Genomic DNA, 25,382 nt, shown 5'->3' with positions numbered 1-25,382 from the left:
CCGGTAGCTTCTGTTTTCATTCCTTCATAGGTGGAACCAACTAAATACTATGAAGCCTGTGTGATTGATGCCTGCGCTTGTGATACTGGGGGAGACTGTGAATGCTTCTGTACAGCTGTAGCTGCATATGCTCAAGTATGTAGTGAACATGGAGTATGTGTGTCATGGAGAACACCATCAATCTGCCGTGAGTATCATATATGATTTCATGGACAATGACAATCCAAAGCTGGGAAATGAAGTATCAGCTTAGAGATCATTTCACCCCACTGAGTATATGACAATGTTCTAATATCACACCTTATAATAAATGCAATGAAGGAAACATCTAGATGTTTGTGCTATTATTAATATTTATTACAAATCAACAACTACCTAATCTGTAATACAAAATTGATGTCTGACTTGTCATGCTAGATAGATATTACTTCAACCATTTGAATCAAATTAGTGCACCATTTCATCTCATGCCTGAGTGGTTGTCTTCCAGTCATTAAAATGTGGGCATTAAGATTTGATTATTTTCATAATGGAATAAGTTGTAGGATCTATCCAGAATTGAAATATTTGATTCTTAATATTTTTCTCTCGGTTCCCTTAGCCATGTTTTGTGACTATTACAATAGCAAAGGTGAATGTGAATGGCACTACAAACCTTGTGGAGCCCCATGCATGAAGACATGTAGGAATCCAAGTGGGAAGTGCACTTATAATTTACCTGCCTTGGAAGGTGAGAAGACTTTTCTTGCCTTATGTATACCAGCTAGTGTATAACATGCTACTTAGTATTTGGGGTATGGTTTAAGATACCTTTCCCCAAGTTTATACTCTCTATCTCTTTAGACAACAAATATCTTATCCCCATCTTAGATGGGGATAATGATTATTTAAAGGATGCTAGGTCATTTTTTATCACTCTATAAAAAATGTCACCTTCTTTAATTTCTGTATGTTTCTGTCTTTGGCTTCAAATAATTTACAGTTAACCTTTCTGAGAGCCTCCCAAGACATGGTGCTAGAAATCCATGATCAGATTTAATGATTCATCTACTTTGATGGTATGAGTTTGAATTGGATGGGTGTACAGAGCTAAACAGAGTGTTTGCCTTTTCTTTCTGCATTCTTTTATTTCAATATCAATCTTTTCTCCCCCAAGTTGCAGATAGTTGATAAAAAGGCAGAAGCCAGTATTGCATCCACCTTTTTAATTCTCAATAGTCATCAGGAATATTGGGGCTGCGAAAAAAATGATTTCAAAAGGAGGAACTAGCAATAAAACAAAGCAAAAGGGGGCCTCAATACATCATTTGGAAGAATTTGATAATTAAGCTAATCAAAGCTATAAAATACATATACCAGAGAAAAAATGGGAGGGAAAAAAAGGACAAATTCTAAATAGTATAAATTCATTACTATCTAATCCCATTAAATATCTGGAGGAAAAGGAAGTTTTCAGCTGACATTTCTATGCCAATAGAATAAGTGCTAGATACAGGGAGGGAGAAATGGATGTCATGACACAGAAGGCCTTTTTCTAATGGAGGGGGTTTTATACCACACTCCACTGAACTTGGTATATTAACGTCTAATCTTCCTCAGTAACATAGTGGAAACTATTGAGGATCTCTACATTCTGGTAAGAGGTACTATCCAGTCTTCCAACAGACAGCCTAGCAATTTCAAGGTAATAGAACTCATTAAAAGGCCAGTTTGTGGAATCTTGGTCTTGAAACTGATCCAAAGCAGTTTAAATGTTGATTGTGAATCATCAGCTTTGTTTGAATTCAATATCATTCAGATAATTGTTTTTATTTCCCCCTCATCCCTTCCCTCCACTTAGGCTGCTATCCACACTGCCCAGGAGATAAGCCTTATTTCAGTGAGGTTGAGATGAAATGTGTTAACACTTGTGGCTGTTACGATGCTGAGGGTAACTATCATCCATTAGAAGAAACCTTTAATTCAGGAGAGATGTGTCAGTCATGGTGAGTAATAATAATAATCACTACAGGCCTTGATACAGTAGGTACATACACAATACACATTACAGTGATTCTAAAATGACCTTATCTGTTTATTTGTATACACTTACAATAATACATTAATTGATTGATTGATTGATTGATTATATGCCATCAAGTCATTGTTGATGCTTAGTGACCACATAGATAGATTTTTCCCATGACAATTTATTGCTAACCTGGTCTTTCAGGTTTTCCCTTGGTGCACCCATCGCCACTGTAGCTGAGTCCATCCACCTTGCTGCTGGTCATTCTCTTCTTCGGGGAATTGGTAGAAACAACAGTTTCAGTTTAATTTTAGATACATAATAAACCAAGAACCCAAAACAAAGAAATGTAGAATACTATACTAATTCAACAGTCAACCTTAGAGGGGCAAATAAGATCCTCCTTGTTTTACTCCATCATGTAAAGTTAGAATGAGCAAGCTCAGAAACAAGAAGCGAGAAACTTTCAGCCTAAATCTAAATTACTAGCAGGGGTATCCACAGGGTATGGTCAAAACAGTCAAATGGTGGCCACAATGGTGTAGTTGGAGCTCTGCCCATTTTGTATGTGCAACATACATAAAAAACATGCCAAACTTTCTTCACACCATTGAGGCAATCATCTCGGCTTTTTTGACCATATTCTGTGCACCCCTGACTACCACAATCACAATGCACAGGTATCAACTGCTTGTCCTGCTGAGAACCAAACATGCCTGGATCTATGACGATGGACATGAGGGAAAGTGAGACCCAGGTTTTGAAGTTTGGGTCTGCTAGATGGCTTCAGTCTTATTTTTGTAGTGGCTGGTATTCTTTGTTTTAATGGTTTCTCTAGTATCTGTAATAAAACTGTTTTCTCAAGGCCTGTGGCTTTGAGTCTCTGCATGCCAGCTTTTTGCTTCTTCCAGTGGTCTGGTGAAAGCCTGACACAGCATATTTTTTACTGACAAGAAAGGTTCATGTATTCTTTATTTTTTTTTAATTAAGGCAATTTTTTTTATTAAGGTATGAGTCTCCAGTTTCTGCTCTATGGGTGAAGAAAGTAGTAGTGAATGTGATTTATGTATGTGTTAGATTTATATCCTGCCTTTCATTCGGGAGCTCAGGGTAGTAAACATAGACTCCCTTGTCTTCCTGTGAATGGTCATGTCTGGAGGGGGGGAGGTTATTTCTAGTGTAGGTACTGGAAATTTAATACTGGGAAGATGGTTTTGGAAGTCTCAGCAATTGACAGCAATGTTTATAAAGTACCACTTCCCAGCCCGATGGAAGGCCATGTTGTCTGATGGACCATAGGGGTAAGTCCGGTGCTTATGAAGAACATCACCTTGGAAAGCTCTTCTAAAAATTGACAGAAGTTGATGTTAAACCCCTTATGGAATTTTTGCTGAAAAAAGAAAAAAAATGAACTGATAATTTATGGATTTGATGATTAGAAAAGTAGATTAGGGAAAGAAGAAACTTTGATGTAAACTTAGAGACAGAGGGTAAAATATAAATATACTTATAACCGCTGTTAAGAAGATTGGAAGCCTCTTCTTTATTATTCTTTCTTTTTTCTTTTTCCGACTTTTCTATCCCTTTTTATTTCTTTTTCATTGGTCTATTATTCTCTATTTCTCTTATTTTTAACTTAAAATGTTTATTGTTTTTACTGTGTGGGAAAACTTCTGTATGTATGTATGTACAGTATGTTACAGTAGAGAATTTATAAAGGTACCTATCCAAATTAAAGGGGGAAAAGCAAGAAATAACTGGCAGCCAATCTCATCTTTAGGTAGTCAGTGCCACAGAATATGGCTGGTTTGTACAATTTTCAGTGACCCAAAGGCTGAATGCGGTCTGGCAAAGAGGGGCCAGGCCTGTTATAAAGTGGAAGGCATGTACACAATGAGCAAGAGCATGAAAATTATATTTTAAAATAGTTAAATTTGTGTAACTACATATCCATAAGGTAAGTACATACATTCATTAAGTCTGCATAAATATCCATATGCACAAATAGATAAACAGACTCATAACACAGAGATATCCCCATTTAAACACATAAACATTCATATATATAAACACACACGCATATACACGCAGAGAGAGGAATAAATTCACATTCAGACACATGCACTCAGATATATATTAACATCTATACCATATGTATGCTAAATAATAGACTATTTCCTGAAGTATTTTACGTAAATTTCAACTCTATTTTCCAAGAATAGACTGTAGTGATAGATGCCTGTCTTCTGTAAGTTAATAACTGCATATCCAGATAATAAATGTTGTGAAAGCTTTTTAGAGAACCAAAATGCTGGAGTTATTATGATACCCTTTCTTTCGGTTCCTAGAAAACTGTATTTCAGCATAATGCTTTTTACAACATCCATTGTAAATCAGAGGTGTTACAGGAATGTCCCCATTTAGGACATATGCCAGCAAAGCTATTCAGTGGGATTTGGTAGAAAATAAACTGGAATGTGTTTTTTAATGAATCATCAGCCTCATACATCACTGTTGTTTCTTACAGTAAATGTACCAGCAAAGGCATTAAGTGTGACTACGATCCTAAAGGTAACTTGAAAAGAGTTATTAATGGCACCATAAAACTATAGAGTATATAACTTTGCCTAGTCACACCCCATTCTTATTTTCTAAATGCAGCTTGCTACTGTTACTATGATGGAAAGAGGTATAACTACAAGGAGGTAATTTACAATACTACCGATGGCTTGGGCTCGTGTATAACTGCAATTTGCGAAGTCAATGGAACAATCGATAGAAAAGTCTACAAATGTGTTACACCTCCCACAAAACCACCATTTGAATTCACAACAACACAAGGTGGAACAGGTATTTCGCTGTGAACTAACTGAAATGGGAATCAGTCTGAGTAGATCTACATGAATAATTGCAAAGAGAATACAACTATTAACTCTTTGCAAAACACTAAATGCCCCAAATAAACCATATTGCAAGAACCCTGTGAGTTGGAATCACCTTCCTCCAATCATGCAGTACTGAATTCTGCAGAAATTAATTGACATTTTTCTGTATATTATGTCAGCTAGAAACACAACTCTGGAAACAGGAAATATCAGGGTGAATGTAAAAGAGACCAGAAATTCTCAGAGAAGGCCTAAGCCTGTCCAGATGATACCCTCACGTGCAGATCTCAGCATGGAGGAAGTGATGAACAGGGCTTATATCCAGAATCATACTGGTCACATCCCTGAAGAGCAAGAAATTTTGGTACAGGTCTCAGGTCTGCAACAGGGAGCCTTCCTGCTGTAGACAATTTCCTGTGTACCTGCAAACAAGCAACTGTTGGTTAATGTCACAGTGTGACTTTATAGAGGGGCTGGGGCATTTCTCACTATGCACATATTCATTTCGAAATTTGAATGAATTGCCTGAAAAAGATTTCCAAATCTTAACAAAATGGATATATTAATTTCTTTTACTCCATTTATAAGGCAATGAAATTGAAACAAAATAAAAGAGACAAAGCACTGGCCACTTTTTTTTTTTCCAGAAAGTTAAAAGCCAATGATGGAGAGATCTAACAATTGTATACACAATTTTTACACTCTGCTGTCTGCATCCTGACAGGACAGAAATAAGTGTCAAGAGGAATTTGCATTTCTCCATCCTCTTACAATTTCATTATGATTATGATTATTTATATGCAGTTTACCAGATAATTCTGACTGGTTTTGATATTCTTGACTGTTGGATCCTTCCTAAGGTTCTAGGATAAAGATATTATTATTATGGTTGGTCTCACAGTCAGCCAGTTGTTTAGACAGAATTTGGCATTTTTATCCACCTCTTGAGTCCTTCCTGAGGACTTGGGATAGGCAGATGTTGCTTGTGTTAAAGATATTGTCGCAGGATGTAAACTGTTCCAAGTAAAGCTGCCTTTTGTAACTGACTGATGGTGATTTTGTCAATGCTGATGGTCTTCAAGTGGTACTCCAAATGTTTTGGGATTGCACCCAAGGCACCTATTATAATTGGTACTATCTTTGCTTTCTTTTGCCACAGTCATTCTATTTCTATTTGCTGGTCTTTGTATTTTGTGATTTTCCCCAGTTCTTTCTCTTCTATTCTGCTGTCTCCAGGTATTGCAATGTCCACTATCCAGACTTTTTTATCTTTCTTATCAACAAGTCTGGGGTGTTGTGTGGCAGGTGCTTGTCTGAATTCTAAAGTCCCAGAGCACTTTAGCTTCTTCATTTTCTATTCCTTTGTCTGTTTTGTGGTCCCACCAGTTCTTGCTTGCAGGCAAGTGGTATTTCTTGCAGATATTCCAATGCACTGTTGTTGTTATTTTGTCATGCCATTGTTTGTAGCCAGTCTGTATGATCTTCTTGCAGCAGCTAACTAGGTGGTCCACTGTTTCTTCACCTTCTTTGCAGAGGTGGCATTTGCTGCAGGTTTCTTCTTCTCAATTCTGGCTATGTATGCATTCATTCTTAAGCTTGGTCTTGTGCAGCCAGAATTAGCCCCTCTGTCTCTTTCTTCAACTTTCCTGCCCTTAGCCATTGCCAGGTCTTGTTGTCATCTGCTTTGCCTGTTAGTTTTTTGTGTACTGGCCATGTAATACTTTACCTTGCCATGTCTCTTTTCTATTCTTCATCTGGTCTTTCTTGTAGGCCAGTTTGGTCTCTTCAGTATTCAGTAAGCCTTCATGGTATACTAGTCTCAGTGCATCTTCTTCACTGTCCTTCAGATATTCTTCCAATCTCCTTTTTTCTTCTTCAACTGTCTGGTGTACTTGCAACATTCCATGCCCACCTATGCTCCTTGGTAAGTAGAGTCTGTCAACATTGCTGCGTGGGTGAAGACCATGATTCGTTGTCATTTTTCTGATCTTCTATCCAGGGTTTCAAGTTCTGCTTGAGTCCAGTTCACTATTCCAGCTGTGTATCTAATGACTGGAATTGCTGAGGTGTTAACTGGCTTCATGGTATTTCCTCCACTGAGTTTGGACTTTAAGATCTTCTTCACTCTCATGATGTATTTACTCCTAACCTTCTTCTTGACTTCAATGTACTTGATGTTGTCAGCTTGAAGGATGCCCAGGTATCTATAGTGATCTTCATCCAGACTCTGATGTTATTTCCATTAGATATCTTGATTCCTTCAGTTTTTACTATTTTTCCCCCGTTGATGGCCAGGTTGGCATATTTGTCCACTCCAAACTCATTGCAATATCTTGGCTCTATATTCAGACAGTGTTGAGCAGCAATTCCATTTCAGATGGTATTTTACCGTACAGCTTCAGATTGTCCATGTAAAGGAGGTGGGATAACCTGGCAGATGTTTTTGATGTTTGATAGCCATGGCCTGACTTGTTCAGTACTGTTGACAGAGGAATCAATGCAATGACAAACAGTAGTGGTGATAGTGAGTCTCCTTGAAATATTCTTCTCTTGATGTTAACTTCTATCAGTCTATCACCATTGACCAGCAACTGTGTCTTCCATTGTACCATTGATCTTTGCACAAAGCTTCTGATGTTTCTACTGACTCCTGTTATTTCTAGGCACTTGATTATCCAATCATGTGGCAAGGAGTCAAATGCCTTCTTGTAATCAATCCAAGCTACATTCAAGCTGGTCTTCTTTCTCTTGCAGTTTTCCAAAATCATCTTATCAATTAGGAGCTGATCTCTTGTTCCTCTGTTGTTTGGGTGGTTTCCTTTCTGCTCAGGTAGAAAGAGCTTGTTTTCAACTAGATGCTGTTGGACTGCATCAGCTGCCACACCAGTTAGCAATTTGAAAGTTTTTTTCATTTCAGCTTCTTATCTATCTCCTTTATCCAAGCTGTATTCCTGTTGTATTTCTTTGGGTTGTCCCATAGCTGCGCCCAGAACTGCAGTTTCTTTTTGTCAGGTGTTGACTGGTTCATTGCAGTCTCTGCATTGATGGATTGGTAGAAACATTTCTGATTTGACTGAAATTGGAAATTCTGCTGATCTTTTTGGCTATGGCTGTTACTTGCTGCTTTATTATTTCCAGTGCTTCTTTCATCTTCCTTGTTTCTAAGTGATATTTCTTGATCAGGTATTCTTTGGTCTTCTTGTTCTTCAGCTTCTTTTCTTTCATTTGTTCTACCTTGCTTGCATCTGATCATAGCATGCTGATCTTATTTTCCAACCTGATCTTCCACTTTGGTGGTGCACTGTTTGGCTTTTTTTTCTTGTTTGTTGATTTTGCATTCAAGGTATTCAGTTATAACTGCAGCCATGCTGTACATTAGATGGTTTGTTTCTTGCAGTGAGCTGGTGCTTATATTTGATATTACAGTATTGGTATCTTTTAATACTTGTACTAGCTATTTCTTTGTAACAAGCTTCAATGCAGGCAACCTTATTCTGTTCATTTTGTGCTGTTCTAGATGCTTAGTTATTCTTTGTTTCAATTCCTCTTGATTTTAGTTAGAGGGCTTTGTTCTTTCAGAGGAGAAGGCAGAGGAGAGGTTGCTTGGTCTGGGAATGAAAATGATTCAATGGCCATGTTGGCTTCCTCTACAGCCAATTCCCCCTGGTTTGCCTCTACTGTCTGAGCTACTTCTAGCAAGGCTTCGATTTCCTTGCCCTGGGTAGACCTTTGCAGTTCTTCCAGTTCTACTTCTGTGAATACTTTATTTCATGTTATAAATCAATGTTGATCTGCTAGCCTCTATTTTGTTATGTGTGATTCTGGATGTTGTTCTTTCCAGAACTGGTGCATTCTTTTCAGATATCCTCTTCTTGTTGGACTTGATTTGTAATAGCAGATCATTATTTCTTTGTTTTTCATCTTCATATATTTGCAACGGGTAAGCAACATTTCTTCCAGTAGTCTTGCAGCTGCTGGTCCTGGATGCTCAGCCAACAATCCTGAGTCCTGTGGCCCACTTGTCAGCAGATGTCCAGGAAGTAGAACCACTAGCACAGTCCTTGTTGACCTGGGTGACCGATCCAGTATACTGTAGATTTCTGTAAATTACATCTTACCATATTGTTTATGGGAGAGACACTCTTTGTCTGGCTCCCCTGATGAGACCTGTCCAGAATGGTTGAATCTCTGTCATAACTCTTATCGTCCTCAGAGCACGCAAGCCCCACAACCATGTCAAGGTAGTGTCTTACTGGCAGTTTATTATTATTAGTATTAATATTATTATTCTCTTCCAGCCAACCCAGTGATTCATATAAATTTCTCTTGGGACAAAAGTTAGCAGGATTTAGCATCTTTTAGATCCTGTACTCCTATACTGCCCTTACCTGTAATTCAGGCAGTGGAAAGGAGCTACAGTGTAGGCCTCCTCACTCCTTGTCATCTTCTGAGGTTGGAGAAGCAGGATCCTTAGAAACCCTGTGGTCTTTGCAGCACTATTCCAGAAGCCATCAGACTATTTCTGCTAACAAGTATAGCAATGCTGCACACTATTCTAAAGAATTTCAAAAATTAAAAAGAATTTTTAAAAAGGGAGGGAGGGAGGGAGGGAGGGAGGGAGGGAGGGGGGGAGGGAGGAAGGAAGGAAGGAAGGAAGGAAGGAAGGAAGGAAGGAAGGAAGGAAGGAAGGAAGGAAGGAAGGAAGGAAGGAAATAATTATTTCTTCTATGGTAACTAAAAAAAAATGTAAAAGGACATATGTAATGAATAATATATGGATAACGCAATGATACATAATGCTAGACTATTTATAAAAGTATCAACAAATATATAAAAAAACAAATTCCTAAGATATTCCCAGCCTAGCACCTTCCAGATGTGTTGGAAAATATAGTTTCAACGTATCTGGAGAGAATCAGGGAACCATCTCTGAAATTGTTGTTAGAGTTTTTCACTGAACATGCCAAATTCGGAAGCATAGGCAACACAAGCAATTTACATTGCTACCCACTCCTCCCTTCTTGCAAGAACTCTTCTATTCAATCCCTACCACAATAGACTTCCTTAATTAATATCACTCTCTTTATTTTATTATCTGATTTTGCAAATATGACATTGTCAATATAGATATTTATAAACAAGACATATAATTAAACAGTTTAAGTATGTCTTTTCTAAAGCAAAGGAAAATATGACTATGAGAACTGCAAGAGTGGCTTGTGCTTTGTTACATGACCCACAACCCTACTTCTAACATAAAAGAGATATACATAAACAGATTTTCTATTTTGTTTCCTTAAAGCTACAAGCATCATGAAAAAATACTGTTTTTTAAAAAAGGTATCTCCATTTAGAGAATAAATTAGATCATGTGCAAAAGAGATCTGCTCCTCAAAAGCAGGGGTTTTTCCAATAAACATCATTAAAACAATATGTTTTATGTTACAGAATCAACCCCAACAGGAACAACGATGTGTGTGCGTAAAGTTTGTAACTGGACAGAATGGTTTGATGTTAGCTACCCATCATATGGACCAACTAATGGAGATTATGAAACTCCAGAAAACATAAGAGCCAGAGGACATCATCTTTGCAAAAATCCAGATGAAGTAGCATGCAGAGCAAAAGAATTTCCCAGTCAAACATTGCATTCTCTCAATCAACATGTAATATGCACCACAGCTGATGGTTTGATCTGCAATAACAATGATCAGTTTCCACCAGTGTGTTACAATTATGAGGTCAGATTCTCCTGCTGCAATTTTGAACCATGCGGTCCCACAATATCAACACCTGTTCCTACCACCACTGCAGCAACAACACCACTCCCTGAAACAACATCACTCCGTTATATACCTCCATCTAGCACTAGAGTTGTTCTTGTGACTACAACCCATACCTCCCAGCCTTCCACATTAACTTCAATGGAGCCTACTACTACAATTTGCCATCCTAAATGCAACTGGACCCAATGGTTTGATGACCACAATCCAAACACTAGCCCAGATGGTGATTTCGAGCTCTATGCAAACATACGAGCACGTGGACAGGTTTGTGAGAATCCCCAAGGCATCGAATGCCAGGCAAAGGACTATGCACACACAAACAATCGTGCGCCTCAGCAACATATCCAGTGCAATGTAAAGGTTGGATTAGTGTGCCAACATTCAGAGCAGACGAAGAAACCAAACAAATGTATCAACTACGAGGTGAGATTCAACTGTTGTGATTACAGCCATTGCCAACCAGGAAAGTATACAACAGTCACAACAGAACCAACATCCAAAACAATATCTTCTAAAACTCCCTACACATCCACAACATACAGTGGATCCTTCCCACCACACCTAATATCAACCACCATTCCAACCACCACTGTTCTATCCACAACCACAGGAGTAACAACGGGAACAGAAACAACCACAACCCTTTCTACTGCACCATCAATACCACCTGTCACCTCCGAAGTGGTCTCAACCACATTGACCACCATCCGAACAACCACCTTTCTGTCCACCACCACAGGAGTAACAACAGAAAAGCAAACAACCACAACCCTTTCTACTGCACCATCAACATCACCTGTCACCTCCAAAGTGGTCTCTACCACATCGACCACCATCCCAACCACCACCCTTCTGTCCTCCACCACAGGAGTAACAACGGAAAAGCAAACAAGCAAAACCCTTTCTACTGTACCATCAACATCACCTGTCACCTCCGAAGTGGTCTCTACCACATCGACCACCATCCCAACCACCACACTTCTGTCCACCACCACAGGAGTAACAACAGAAAAGCAAACAAGCACAACCCTTTCTACTGCACCATCAACATCACCTGTCACCTCCGAAGTGGTATCTACCACATGGACCACCATCCCAAACACCACACTTCTGTCCTCCACCACAGGAGTAACAACAGAAAAGCAAACAACCACAACCCTTTCTACTGCACCATCAACATCACCTGTCACTTCCGAAGTGGTCTCTACCACATCGACCACCATCCCAACCACCACCATTCTGTCCACCACAGGAGTAACAACAGAAAAGCAAACAACCACAACCATTTCTACTGCACCACCAACATCACCTGTCACCTCCGAAGTGGTCTCTACCACATCGACCACCATCCCAACCACCACATTTCTGTCCACCACCACAGGAGTAACAACAGAAAAGCAAACAAGCACAACCCTTTCTACTGCACCATCAACATCACCTGTCACCTCCGAAGTGGTCACTACCACATCGACCACCATCCCAACCACCACATTTCTGTCCACCACCACAGGAGTAACAACAGAAAAGCAAACAAGCACAACCCTTTCTACTGCACCATCAACATCACCTGTCACCTCCGAAGTGGTCTCTACCACATCGACCACCATCCCAACCACCACCATTCTGTCCACCACCACAGGAGTAACAACAGAAAAGCAAACAAGCACAACCCTTTCTACTGCACCATCAACATCACCTGTCACCTCTGAAGTGGTCTCTACCACATCGACCACCATCCCAACTACCACCATTCTGTCCTCCACCACAGGAGTAACAACAGAAAAGCAAACAAGCACAACCCTTTCTACTGCACCATCAACATCACCTGTCACCTCCGAAGTATCTACCACATCGACCACCATCCCAACCACCACCCCTCTGTCCTCCACCACAGGAGTAACAACAGAAAAGCAAACAAGCACAACCCTTTCTACTGCACCATCAACATCACCTGTCACTTCCGAAGTGGTCTCTACCACATCGACCACCATCCCAACCACCACCCTTCTGTCCACCACAGGAGTAACAACAGAAAAGCAAACAACCACAACCCTTTCTACTGCACCATCAACATCACCTGTCACCTCCGAAGTGGTCTCTACCACATCGACCACCATCCCAACCACCACACTTCTGTCCAGCACCACAGGAGTAACAACAGAAAAGCAAACAAGCACAACCCTTTCTACTGCACCATCAACATCACCTGTCACCTCCGAAGTGGTCTCTACCACATCGACCACCATCCCAACCACCACCCTTCTGTCCACCACCACAGGAGTAACAACAGAAAAGCAAACAAGCACAACCCTTTCTACTGCACCATCAACATCACCTGTCACCTCTGAAGTGGTCTCTACCACATCGACCACCATCCCAACCACCACCCTTCTGTCCTCCACCACAGGAGTAACAACAGAAAAGCAAACAAGCACAACCCTTTCTACTGCACCATCAACATCACCTGTCACCTCCGAAGTGGTCTCTACCACATCGACCACCATCCCAACCACCACCCTTCTGTCCTCCACCACAGGAGTAACAACGGAAAAGCAAACAAGCACAACCCTTTCTACTGCACCATCAACATCACCTGTCACCTCCGAAGTGGTCTCTACCACATCGACCACCATCCCAACCACCACCCTTCTGTCCTCCACCACAGGAGTAACAACAGAAAAGCAAACAACCACAACCCTTTCTACTGCACCATCAACATCACCTGTCACCTCCAAAGTGCTCTCTACCACATCGACCACCATCCCAACCACCACACTTCTGTCCACCACCACAGGAGTAACAACAGAAAAGCAAACAAGCACAACCCTTTCTACTGCACCATCAACATCACCTGTCACCTCTGAAGTGGTCTCTACCACATCGACCACCATCCCAACCACCACACTTCTGTCCACCACCACAGGAGTAACAACGGAAAAGCAAACAACCACAACCCTTTCTACTGCACCATCAACATCACCTGTCACCTCCGAAGTGGTCTCTACCACATCGACCACCATCCCAACCACCACCATTCTGTCCACCACCACAGGAGTAACAACAGAAAAGCAAACAAGCACAACCCTTTCTACTGCACCATCAACATCACCTGTCACCTCCGAAGTGGTCTCTACCACATCGACCACCATCCCAACCACCACCCTTCTGTCCACCAAAGGAGTAACAACAGAAAAGCAAACAAGCACAACCCTTTCTACTGCACCATCAACATCACCTGTCACCTCTGAAGTGGTCTCTACCACATCGACCACCATCCCAACCACGACCCTTCTGTCCTCCACCACAGGAATAACAACAGAAAAGCAAACAAGCACAACCCTTTCTACTGCACCATCAACATCACCTGTCACCTCTGAAGTGGTCTCTACCACATCGACCACCATCCCAACCACCACCCTTCTGTCCACCACAGGAGTAACAACAGAAAAGCAAACAAGCACAACCCTTTCTACTGCACCATCAACATCACCTGTCACCTCTGAAGTGGTCTCTACCACATCGACCACCATCCCAACCACCACCCTTCTGTCCTCCACCACAGGAATAACAACAGAAAAGCAAACAAGCACAACCCTTTCTACTGCACCATCAACATCACCTGTCACCTCTGAAGTGGTCTCTACCACATCGACCACCATCCCAACCACCACCATTCTGTCCACCACCACAGGAGTAACAACAGAAAAGCAAACAAGCACAACCCTTTCTACTGCACCATCAACATCACCTGTCACCTCCGAAGTGGTCTCCACCACATCGACCACCCTCCCAACCACCACACTTCTGTCCAGCACCACAGGAGTAACAACGGAAAAGCAAACAACCACAACCCTTTCTACTGCACCATCAACATCACCTGTCACCTCCGAAGTGGTCTCTACCACATCGACCACCATCCCAACCACCACCCTTCTGTCCACCACCACAGGAGTAACAACAGAAAAGCAAACAACCACAACCCTTTCTACTGCACTATCAACATCACCTGTCACTTCCGAAGTGGTCTCTACCACATCGACCACCATCCCAACCACCACCCTTCTGTCCACCACAGGAGTAACAACAGAAAAGCAAACAAGCACAACCCTTTCTACTGTACCATCAACATCACCTGTCACCTCTGAAGTGGTCTCTACCACATCGACCACCATACCAACCACCACCATTCTGTCCTCCACCACAGGAGTAACAACAGAAAAGCAAACAACCACAATCCTTTCTACTGCACCATCAACATCACCTGTCACCTCCGAAGTGGTCTCTACCACATCGACCACCATCCCAACCACCACCATTCTGTCCACCACCACAGGAGTAACAACAGAAAAGCAAACAAGCACAACCCTTTCTACTGCACCATCAACATCACCTGTCACCTCCGAAGTGGTCTCTACCACATCGACCACCATACCAACCACCACCATTCTGTCCTCCACCACAGGAGTAACAACGGAAAAGCAAACAACCACAACCCTTTCTACTGCACCATCAACATCACCTGTCACCTCCGAAGTGGTCTCTACCACATCGACCGCCATCCCAACCACCACCCTTCTGTCCACCACCACAGGAGTAACAAGAGAAAAGCAAACAACCACAACCCTTTCTACTGCACCATCAACATCACCTGTCACCTCTGAAGTGGTATCTACCACATCGACCACCATCCCAATCACCATTCCTCTGTCCTCCACCACAGGAGTAGCAACGGAAAAGCAAACAAGCACAACCCTTTCTACTGCACCATCAACATCACCTGTCACCTCCGAAGTGGTCTCTACCACATCGACCACCATCCCAACCACCACCATTCTGTCCACCACCAGAGGAGTAACAACGGAAAAGCAAACAAGCACAACCCTTTCTACTGCACCATCAACATCACCTGTCACCTCCGAAGTGGTCTCCACCACATCGACCACCATCCCAACCACCACCCTTCTGTCCACCACCACAGGAGTAACAAGAGAAAAGCAAACAAGCACAACCCTTTCTACTGCACCATCAACATCACCTGTCACCTCTGAAGTGGTATCTACCACATCGACCACCATCCCAATCACCATCCCTCTGTCCTCCACCACAGGAGTAGCAACAGAAAAGCAAACAAGCACAACCCTTTCTACTGCACCATCAACATCACCTGTCACCTCCGAAGTGGTCTCTACCACATCGACCACCATCACAACCACCCCCCTTCTGTCCACCACCACAGGAGTAACAACGGAAAAGCAAACAATCACAACCCTTTCTACTGCACCATCAACATCACCTGTTACCTCCGAAGTGGTCTCTACCACATCGACCACTATCCCAACCACCACCGTTCTGTCCTCCACCACAGGAGTAATAACGGAAAAGCAAACAACCACAACCCTTTCCACTCCACCATCAACACAGCCTGTCACCTCCAGAACAGTTCCAAATATGACTACCTCATCTCTGCAATCCACACCTGTATACACATCAACAGCAACAGCGCCAAGCACTGGGATCCCAACACAGTCCACCAGTATGAAAACTGGTATTACAACTGTTCATATCCCTTCCCTTTCTTCTACGCCAATGATAATTTCAACTTTTACAAGCGGTAAGTTCAGTAGAATTCTCTCTAAATTTGTTGTGTATCATTTGCCTAAAACAGGTACATAATCCTCATGTTGAACATTAAGTAGCTCCCTTTATGCAAAGTCCTGTAAATATTAGAAATTAGGATGAGCATGACAGTAATATCTTTGAGAAGGTTTCTGTGTTTTGTTCCCTTTTCTTTTTCCATACTAATGTCTGCCATTGTCTCCCTTTTCTTCCTTCTTTGGGACCTCTTTCTCCCTCTACTACTGTGTCAATTAATCTTTTCCAGTGCTCTGTTTCATGCCACCTCAAGTCCTGTCTTTCCTCTGAAGCCACATTTCTCAACATCTGTGTCCCCAATTTGGTCTTGTGCTTTCCTTGCAAGCCCCCTTTCCCAAATGGTTATCCTCTTTGCAACTGCCCCCAGTGTTGCCTATTCTCCTTGTCTAACTCTGCAGTAACATTGAAATATCCTTTCATTTGTATTCTCAGGCACCCCTCTATTTCTTTTTTCAACTTTTGACAAGCTCTTGACTTGTTTTTCATCTAACATCCTGCTTCTTTGCTCTCTGTGTATAAATGGTTTACTCTTCTGACTGTGCTGTAAACCAATGAAATGGAGATTAGTTTTAGCCTCTGGTATTTTCTCTTGTAGATTCAGACAGGGATAAGTTAACCATAACAAGCAGATACTTTGAAGTGAGGAGAAAATAGTTTGGAAAGTCAGTTTATTTGCCAAGTTGTAAGGAAGTAGCAATTCAATTTATTCTACAGATAAGAGGGAGTGAGAACTCAATTTTTATTATAGGAGAAATGAAATATTTCATATTTTATACAAATTAACTATATTAAGTAGATGCAGTTTAAAAGTGGATGAGGGAATAACACTTCTCTGGGTAGGTTGGTTAATACCTTTACATTACATTTATTTACTTACAATAAATTTAAACTAATCATATTAATTGTATTGTATATAACTGTATTATTTTAGTAATATTTTTGTATTGTCTCAACCTAATTTTTATTCTTAGCCATTCTTCACTGGCTGGCTTATTTGGTGGCCATGCCTTGCTTGCTAGAGCCAGTTTGGGGTAATGGTTAAGGCACCAGGCTAGAAACCGGGAGACTGTGAGTTCTAGTCCTGCCTTAGGCAGGAAGCCAGCTGGGTGACCTTGGGCCAGTCACTCTCTCTCAGCCCTAGTATGGAGGCAAGGGCAAAGCCCTTCCAAAAAACCTTGCCAAAAAAACTGTAGGGACTTGTCCAGGCAGTCGTCAGGAGTCAAAACTGACTTGATGGCACCAAAAAAGAGAGAAAGAAACAATATACCATGTAATCTTCATTATTAGCATACATTTTCTAAGCAAGACATCAAATATTTCAGGCCCATTTTCAATGCACATTTATCAAAATATTTATCTGTGTGTAGCAAGTTATCTATTTGAATGGGAAATTGCATTGACACCATTGTTTAAGGGAAGGACTTCTTCATGCATGTTTATTCAGTTCCTACTAAAATATGTGGCCCCTAGCTGGATCTTTCTGATAGTACTTCAGTAAAAGTGGATTGGAGGTAGGCAGTGGTGAATCACTGTCCTAAGTATAGGGCTGTGGTCCTAAATGTAGTTGCAGAAAGTTTGAGTTAACTGTGCTTTTGGTAGTTTTTTTCAAAATCTATGAACGTCAGCGTCAGGTTTTAGTAGTACATTTCCAGTTGGTATCAATCTCATATCATTTGGTTATTCATTTTCGTCTTGTATTTTGTGTCTTCAACAATATCAGGCTCCACACTAGGAACCACTATAAGCAGAACAACTCCATGTTTCTGCCATGTATCCGGAACTCCTGATTCTTTATTTTCTCCTGGTGAGTTTCATTCACATATTGCTTTGACTGTACATGTATTTAGAATTGACCCTTCCACATAAGTAAGCTTATAAGCAGGTTTGGACTGCTCTATCTAGGGAAGTCTGCTTTGCTTCTGCATTGTGGGAAGTTAGTGAAAATTTTTTCATTTGTTCCAGCATTTAAAATCTTGCTATTTTATTATGCATTTGAAAGCATCAGTTCTTATTTTGTATGCTTAAGTTAGGGATATTGGTCCTTAGAGATTTATTACCATGTTCCAGTCATTTCCTTTATGAGGAGGGCAACATATACTTTTATATATGATCATGAGTCCAGGGTCTTTCTGGGATTCTAGGGCTTGAGATGGACAAGGGTATCAATTCCATTTTCAAACAATTTTCTTACTGTACCAGTTTATATAAAGTAGACAGTTTTTGTGAACATTTTTGTTAATATATGCATTTTTGGTATGCATTTTTCCTAGGGCCTGCATTGTTTTATAAGTTATATTCTCCAATGAGTTATTTTTCTTACCTTTTCTTAATAAACACATTTTGTGCTAAGTTTTCAGTTATTAATAACTGTGCTTAATATTTTAAAAATGTAGATTTTGGCTTGCATGTAGACTCTTATTCTCCTTTAGGTTCAGGATATTTGATAATGGGATGAAATAACTTATTTATTCATCTCTATCTGGCAACATTTGGGGATAGACAAGGAAAAGGAATGATTATTGATCCTCAGGCTAATCTCTCTCTCTCTTTCTCTCCCCCCCCCCCCACTTTTCATGGGAAGTGAAGCTTGCTCATTATAAATCATGAAGGGTGTGATACCATATGGAGTTCTTTGGGAGTAACACCCACCAAAATAAATGGGGCTTCTGTCTAAAGGACACACCCTGAATCACACTTAATGATAACTTATTTCTATGCCTATACAGTATACCCAGATTTATTCCTGCATAAACTTGATTGGGATGACATTTCACGTTGCAGTTCCAAACATAATGTTTGAATTACACATGCATTTAACATTTAATTAAATGCTTTGGTTCATAGCATTTGTCCATGCTGCTTTCTAATTTATGTATCTATTCTTTTAAATAGGGGAGGTAATATATAATAAAACTGATAGTTCTGGATGCAGTTTTATTGCAATCTGTGACACAAACTGTGAAATTAAGAGGTATCCAGTATTGTGTCCTGAAATAACAACTTCCCATCCATCAACATCATCAGTTATAACCTCAGGAACATCATCTACTCTCAGTTCCACAACTTGGGTTCCATCAACTCAACTACACACTTCCTCAGCTCCACCAACTCAGCAAGTCATTTTCTCAACTCCTGTACCAGGTTGCCCTTATGCCAATCCACCTAGAAAGGTAATGCAATTTTTTGTTTATGCACTATTTACATGATTTTCCATGAATTGGGATGAAGTATGATAGTTATAAGACTTGCACAGCCAATTTAAACTAATGGAGTGCAACTCTCTAAAAGTTTGCCTTTGGTAAAACAAACAGTTGAGGTTTAGATCTGGGGTGATAGCTGAAGTCCCCAAACACCTTTCTTGTAGCCCCCAAAGCCCCGTCTGACTACTTCTACTGTTTGCCCAGTATTTTGAGCTGGAAAACAAAATTCAAACTGTCACATAAGCTCTAAAAACAGGTTCAATAAAAGAAAGAACCTCCTGCAAGCATCTTTGAAAAAACAACAGATGTTGGTCCTAGATTGTAGAGGCCCATGTTCAAATTCCCAGGTAGTTATAATTTTTTATTACTGTGAGCATGGATCCATAGAAAGAAATCTTAGTGTTCTCCACATTCCTGTTGGTCTCACTTTCTGAAAGGATTATCTGCTTTAGAATCAATATGCCCGTTGGTCTGTTTCAGCAGCTGCAGCAACCCACATTCCATCCAGTGCTTTAGTGGAGCAGAAATGTCAGCATCCCAAGGAGTGCACTGCCAACGATTACATCATCTGGAAAGAATGATGAGGTCACTGGCACAGCACTCAGTGGTCTTCTCCATTGCGTTAGAGCACTTGGGTAGGCACAAATAGCAACAATTGCTCCTCCTCTACCCTCGGGCATAGGACATGGCTTTATTTTAGTACTGTCTTCACTAGCATAGCTCTCAAGGTTTCAAGCAGGGGTCTTTCACAATCTTTGTGGCAAAAGATTGAACAGGGATCTGTGCATGCAGAGCATGTGTTCTTTTAACTCAACTCTTAGTGACTTCCTGGACACAGTCATGCAATTTTCCTGGGAACAATATGGAAATAATTCACCACTGCATTTTTGTAGTGACTTTTTTTCTTCCCAGTCTAGTCTCAAGCCCTGGGATTTCTTAGTAGTTACTCATATAGGTACTCACCAGGCCTGACCTGATTATCTTATGAGGGCAGACAAAGTCAAGTAGCTGCTTCCTGAAGGTACCCTTCATCTCCCAGATGGGATTGCTCCCCAAGTGGACCTTAACTCTTTCTTGTTTTTAATAAGCTCAATAAATTTAAACTAATTTTCTGTTGTTTGCCTCCAGATTAATGAAACATGGATGTTTAATAACTGCACTAAGGCAACATGCGAGGGGAACAACCGAATTGTTATGGTGCCACTCCCACAAGCTGAGAAGATAGACTGTGCCAGTGGACTCCAACCAATAAAAATAGTGGATGAGGATGGCTGTATAGAACGCTATGAGTGTGAATGTAAGTGAAATAGACTACAGTATAATCATCTCCTTTACTAAGGAGTAAGCTGTGTCAGGTTCAACTCCACCTCTCTTATGCAACTGCATGTAGGATTTCAGCCTTAGTATCTGGAAGAAAAATTATGTATATTTTAATTATTTAAATACATGGTTCTCTTATATATATGTATATAGTATATTATTTATTATAGTGCCATCCAAATTAGGACTTATTCACTCTTTCTAATGGCCACATCAGAGTGGCCCATAGTCCTTCAAATAGCATTGTTACTAATTCTTTCACATGATAATTCTTTGATGATCCTTTGTTAAGACTTCTGAAGATTGCAGACCAAAACATGTACCTTTTTAATTTTTTTAAAAAATTATTTTCCCTTATAGGTATCTGTACGGGTTGGGACAATTCTAACTATATGACTTTTGATGGCACTCCTTACACTTTTCATGGCAACTGCACTTATATCTTGGTGAAAGAAATTGTGAATGAACATGGAAACCTCCGTATTTTGCTTGACAATTCCTTCTGTGATGTAGCTAATAATCAGTCCTGTTCCAGATCCCTGCTTATATATTACAACTCTATGGAAGTCATACTAAGTAGTCAAATACATGAAGGAGTGAGAACTAACAAGGTAAAGTGTCATAGGTTTTTAAATTGTATCGCCACCTAAAATAGTGCTTCTACCAAATAGACAAAGCCGTAGTTATGCTAAGATGATACAATATAAATCATCGTTATCATGAGAAATGTATTAGTTTTAAAAAATGTTGGACTATCTTTAGGACAGACGTACTACTCTAACCTTAATCTGGAACTAACATTTATTTACGGTGTGGTGTTTCCCCTTACAAATAAATTTCATAAAGTTCAAATAAATGTCTTCCTAGAAACAATGCCATTAGGCCAGACCTTGGGGGAATAAGGAGCTCCCAGATGACTCACAGACCCAGATAGTGGTGGAAGGCTGGAACAGAAAATGTTGTATTAGCTAAGTCCAGACTACAACTAAGCACCATTTTAAGTCAAAGCAGTTTCCCACATAAAAGGTAGTCTATCGAACCAAGATACCACCCTTCAGAAAAGATGTTTGATGAGGACAGAAGAGCATTAAGAGGTCCACCCCTTGACATTCTGGTTTGCTCATTGATTATTGGTTTGCCCATTGATTGATTGCCTGGAAGCTACATGCCGGAATGGTTCAGCCACCTGCCATTCATACTCAGGGAAATTCTTTTATTTCCAATTATATATAGGTGCAGCTTCAAACAGCTGGTCATCATAGGATAGTACAGATGGAGAAACACACTTGAATATGTATATGTAAATATATCAATATATAGCACAGCAGAATAACCTCAGGTTAATCCCAGCATGTCAGTAGCACTTCAATCTTTTTGTCACTTGAAAGATCAGTGAACAGGGATTCAGCCTGGGTTGAACCAACACTCCCCATTTGGACTCAGGTTCTCAACTTAGTTGTACTATTTTTTAAAAATTCCATGTTATTCTTTTCTAACTGGTTTTTAAGAAACATAACAAGTTAAGACACAAAAAACAAAAGGAAAAGGAAAAAAAAACAATAAGAAACATGAATAAGAAACATTATGGGAAAAAAAATGGGTTGCATTCTCCCCTTCTCTCCCATTGATTTCCCCAACTGCTAATCACAAGCTAAATATTTGTCCTTTACATTGAACACTGAGCACTGAAAATTATTACTAGTATCTAACTCATCTGACTTAAATAGCACAGTGGTACTATTGAATTCATCTCTGAATCTGGAGGCCTATGTTTGGCAGTTGGCAGAAATGGATTAGCACAGCTGCATTTTGGAAGAGGTCATTCATTCTTGCATGCGACTAAAGGAGGTTTATTGGTTATAGCGTTGTTTTTCAACCTTAGCAACTTTAAGATGTGTGGACTTCAACTTCCAGAATCCCCCAGCCAGCATGGATTGCTGGGAGGATTGCTGGGAGTTGAAGTTCATGCATCATAATATTCCTAAGGTTGAGAAACACTGGGTTACAGGAATATCCACGAGTGTGTGTATGAGTGTTAAAAAAACACAAACTGGTGGCCATAACAGCACATTGGAAGCATTGTGTTTATAATGGATATAGAAAAGAGGCAGTTGCCATTGTGATTTTTTTCATCCCCTCTGACACCTCTGACTGACTGACTGTATCTATAAGAGATAATGCTCTATCTGAAATCGAAAGAACTTTGTCTCTGTCAAGCTTCTATCAGCAGGCAAAGAGGTTATCACTGAGACGGGTTTCAGGTATTTTGGTTGGCTCGCAACTGAAATAAGTTTTAAACCTGTAGGTTCTGTTATTTATTCATTTTTTTAATTTGATGAATTTTTGCTTGAATAGTACTTTGGTTATAACAAAAAAGTACATTAAAAAAAAAAAACTAAAAGGCAGCAGAGCGTCGGTATTATAGAGGTGATTGATCTAAACTGCGTTAAAATGGCCTAAGTTAAACTGTTCAGATTTGCATTATAGCATGTCCTTTAATCTTTTTTTACCCTGCCGTTTTTAGGTTTTTTTCAACAATGAGTCAGTCACAGGGGGCTTCACCAAAGATGGCATTTTGGTTACTAGTGCTGGTATTACCATGACAGTTGAAATACCTGCCATCAATGCTTTTGTTTCCTTCAACGGCTTCATCTTCTCTATTATGCTTCCATATGCCCTCTTTCAACACAACACAGAGGGACAGTGTGGTAAGTAACAAGATTAAATGCTCACAATTTTTCAACACCTTCTCTTCAAGGCTGTACCTTCAAAAGAAATTAATTAATATATGAACATGCACACTATTATAAAAATCAATAATAAAATTAAGTTTAGCAGTAAGATGAAGGGCCAGAGTATTTTTCTTTCAAACTTCTTGTATTTCCATTTATAAAAGAATTCAAAGTTGCTGCTACCTAGAAGAAAGATCTGAGCTAGATGAACCAATGGTTTGTTTCAATTTAAAAAATAAAGATGCCTTCAAGATGAGCTTGGCTTTCACTAATTCCATTCATGCAGACTTGTTAACAGTGTTATGGAATTGGTTTGCCACAACCTTCCTTCTCCTAGGATATTTTTCACTTTTCCAGTCTTCCAACAAATAGCCTTGGAGTTCCCAGGTGGTCCCCCATTCAGTTTCTAACCACGTTTAACCCTGTTTAGGTTCTGAAACCAGCCACGTAGTCTGGGTGCTGATACCTTCTAGCTGACTTGATACAAAGCAGATACACACACACACACAGCAACCTATACCCAGAGCCATCATTCACATTTTGTGTGTCTGTGTGTGTATCAGAGAAATGTGTACATGTCATATAATTGTTTCTTATTACTGAAATAGGAAATCCATTCCACAATCCAAATGTCACTCAGAGTGGGTGTGCTGAATATTCACACATCCTGCATTTTCAGCCTACTTATGGTCTGCCTCTGTCCATTCCTAGGGCTTTGTTCAAATGACCGATCAGATGACTGTCGCTTGCCCAATGGTCACGAAGCTGCCTCCTGCTCAGACATGGCTGTCCACTGGAAAGTTTACGATAACAATAAGCCCTACTGTCAGCCAGTGCTAACAACAAGACCTCCAACGACCACAACAGTGCCAACCACCAAACCTTTGGTGACCACATCATCACCAATAACAACACCCTGCAGCACTCCATCATCTTTGTGCAAGCTGATTATAAGCGAGTAAGTAAAACTCAGCTTTTACGAACACTGCATCTTTTGTCTCCAGTACAACAAATAATTTGACGGCTTCACAGGAAATGTCTGAGGCTAACAAACCTAGAAATATAAAGTTACTTTGAATAGCAGTGACAGGACCTGAGGCTGCATCACATGAAGGATGGTGAGGTGCATGCACAAACACACATCCATGCTCATATTTACACGCCTACACATTTACTTGCATGGTGCATTGCAGTAGAATTGCTCGGGGAACAGGTTCCCTGCTTCACTGTAATTCTGCCATAATGAAGACTGGCACTGTGCACAGTCCATCAAATAGATGCTTGCAAGCTACTCCTATTCCCCAGTTCTATCCCCTCTCCAAGCCTCTCTCTCCTCTTTCCCTTGCTTCTCAGCAGCCTGTCATTTATCTGTCATTATGAGAAGAAAGGAAGCTTCACCAGCAGAATAGCAGTTCCTGGCAACCTGCCTATCATCGGATTATTGAGCTAGGAAGCAGCAGTTCTGACAGCAGTCCAGATGGGAGGCTATGTCAGGCTGCAACCAGTCCTTGGGCCATGAGTGGTCTCCCCAGCTATACATATTCCTTGCATGCTGATATTCTGATACTTCACAGAATTAGGTGTTGACGTGTTTCATCTATTAGATATCCAAATTACCTTCAGATTTCTTATGTATCATATAGAATAGTAGTCTAGGAATACAACCCAGCAGAAATGCTGAACCGGTGATTCTACACGTGTCATTATCATGACATTGAGGTCTTTGCCATAACGTTTATTCTTTCAGTTGTAGCCTCACCATGAAAAAAAGCCTGTTTAGTTAAAACTTCATCACCTTG

The 25,382-nt window shown here is 40.5% G+C and overlaps 1 protein-coding gene across 1 annotated transcript in view; it reads left to right on the top strand.

Moving 5' to 3' along the window:
* The window catches only part of LOC103058562 (uncharacterized), a 68,465-nt gene that overhangs the window by 31,618 nt on the left and 11,465 nt on the right, over positions 1-25,382 (top strand). The window contains exons 25-35 of the mRNA XM_088145098.1: positions 31-187; positions 602-730; positions 1,841-1,985; positions 3,031-3,056; positions 4,640-4,858; positions 10,342-16,290; positions 19,224-19,501; positions 20,660-20,828; positions 21,212-21,462; positions 23,376-23,559; positions 24,295-24,541. Of these exons, the coding sequence (XP_088001224.1) occupies positions 31-187; positions 602-730; positions 1,841-1,985; positions 3,031-3,056; positions 4,640-4,858; positions 10,342-16,290; positions 19,224-19,501; positions 20,660-20,828; positions 21,212-21,462; positions 23,376-23,559; positions 24,295-24,541 (7,754 nt within the window). The remainder of the gene's footprint in view (positions 1-30; positions 188-601; positions 731-1,840; positions 1,986-3,030; positions 3,057-4,639; positions 4,859-10,341; positions 16,291-19,223; positions 19,502-20,659; positions 20,829-21,211; positions 21,463-23,375; positions 23,560-24,294; positions 24,542-25,382) is intronic.

This window comes from Python bivittatus, unplaced genomic scaffold (assembly GCF_059951505.1).
Source record: "Python bivittatus isolate LINGU-HERP-01145 unplaced genomic scaffold, Pbiv_v1 ctg000480_np1212, whole genome shotgun sequence".
Classification (NCBI taxonomy): Eukaryota; Metazoa; Chordata; class Lepidosauria; order Squamata; family Pythonidae; genus Python; species Python bivittatus.
The sequence above is the reverse complement of the archived record's forward strand: the minus strand, read 5'-3'. Positions and strand labels throughout refer to the sequence as shown.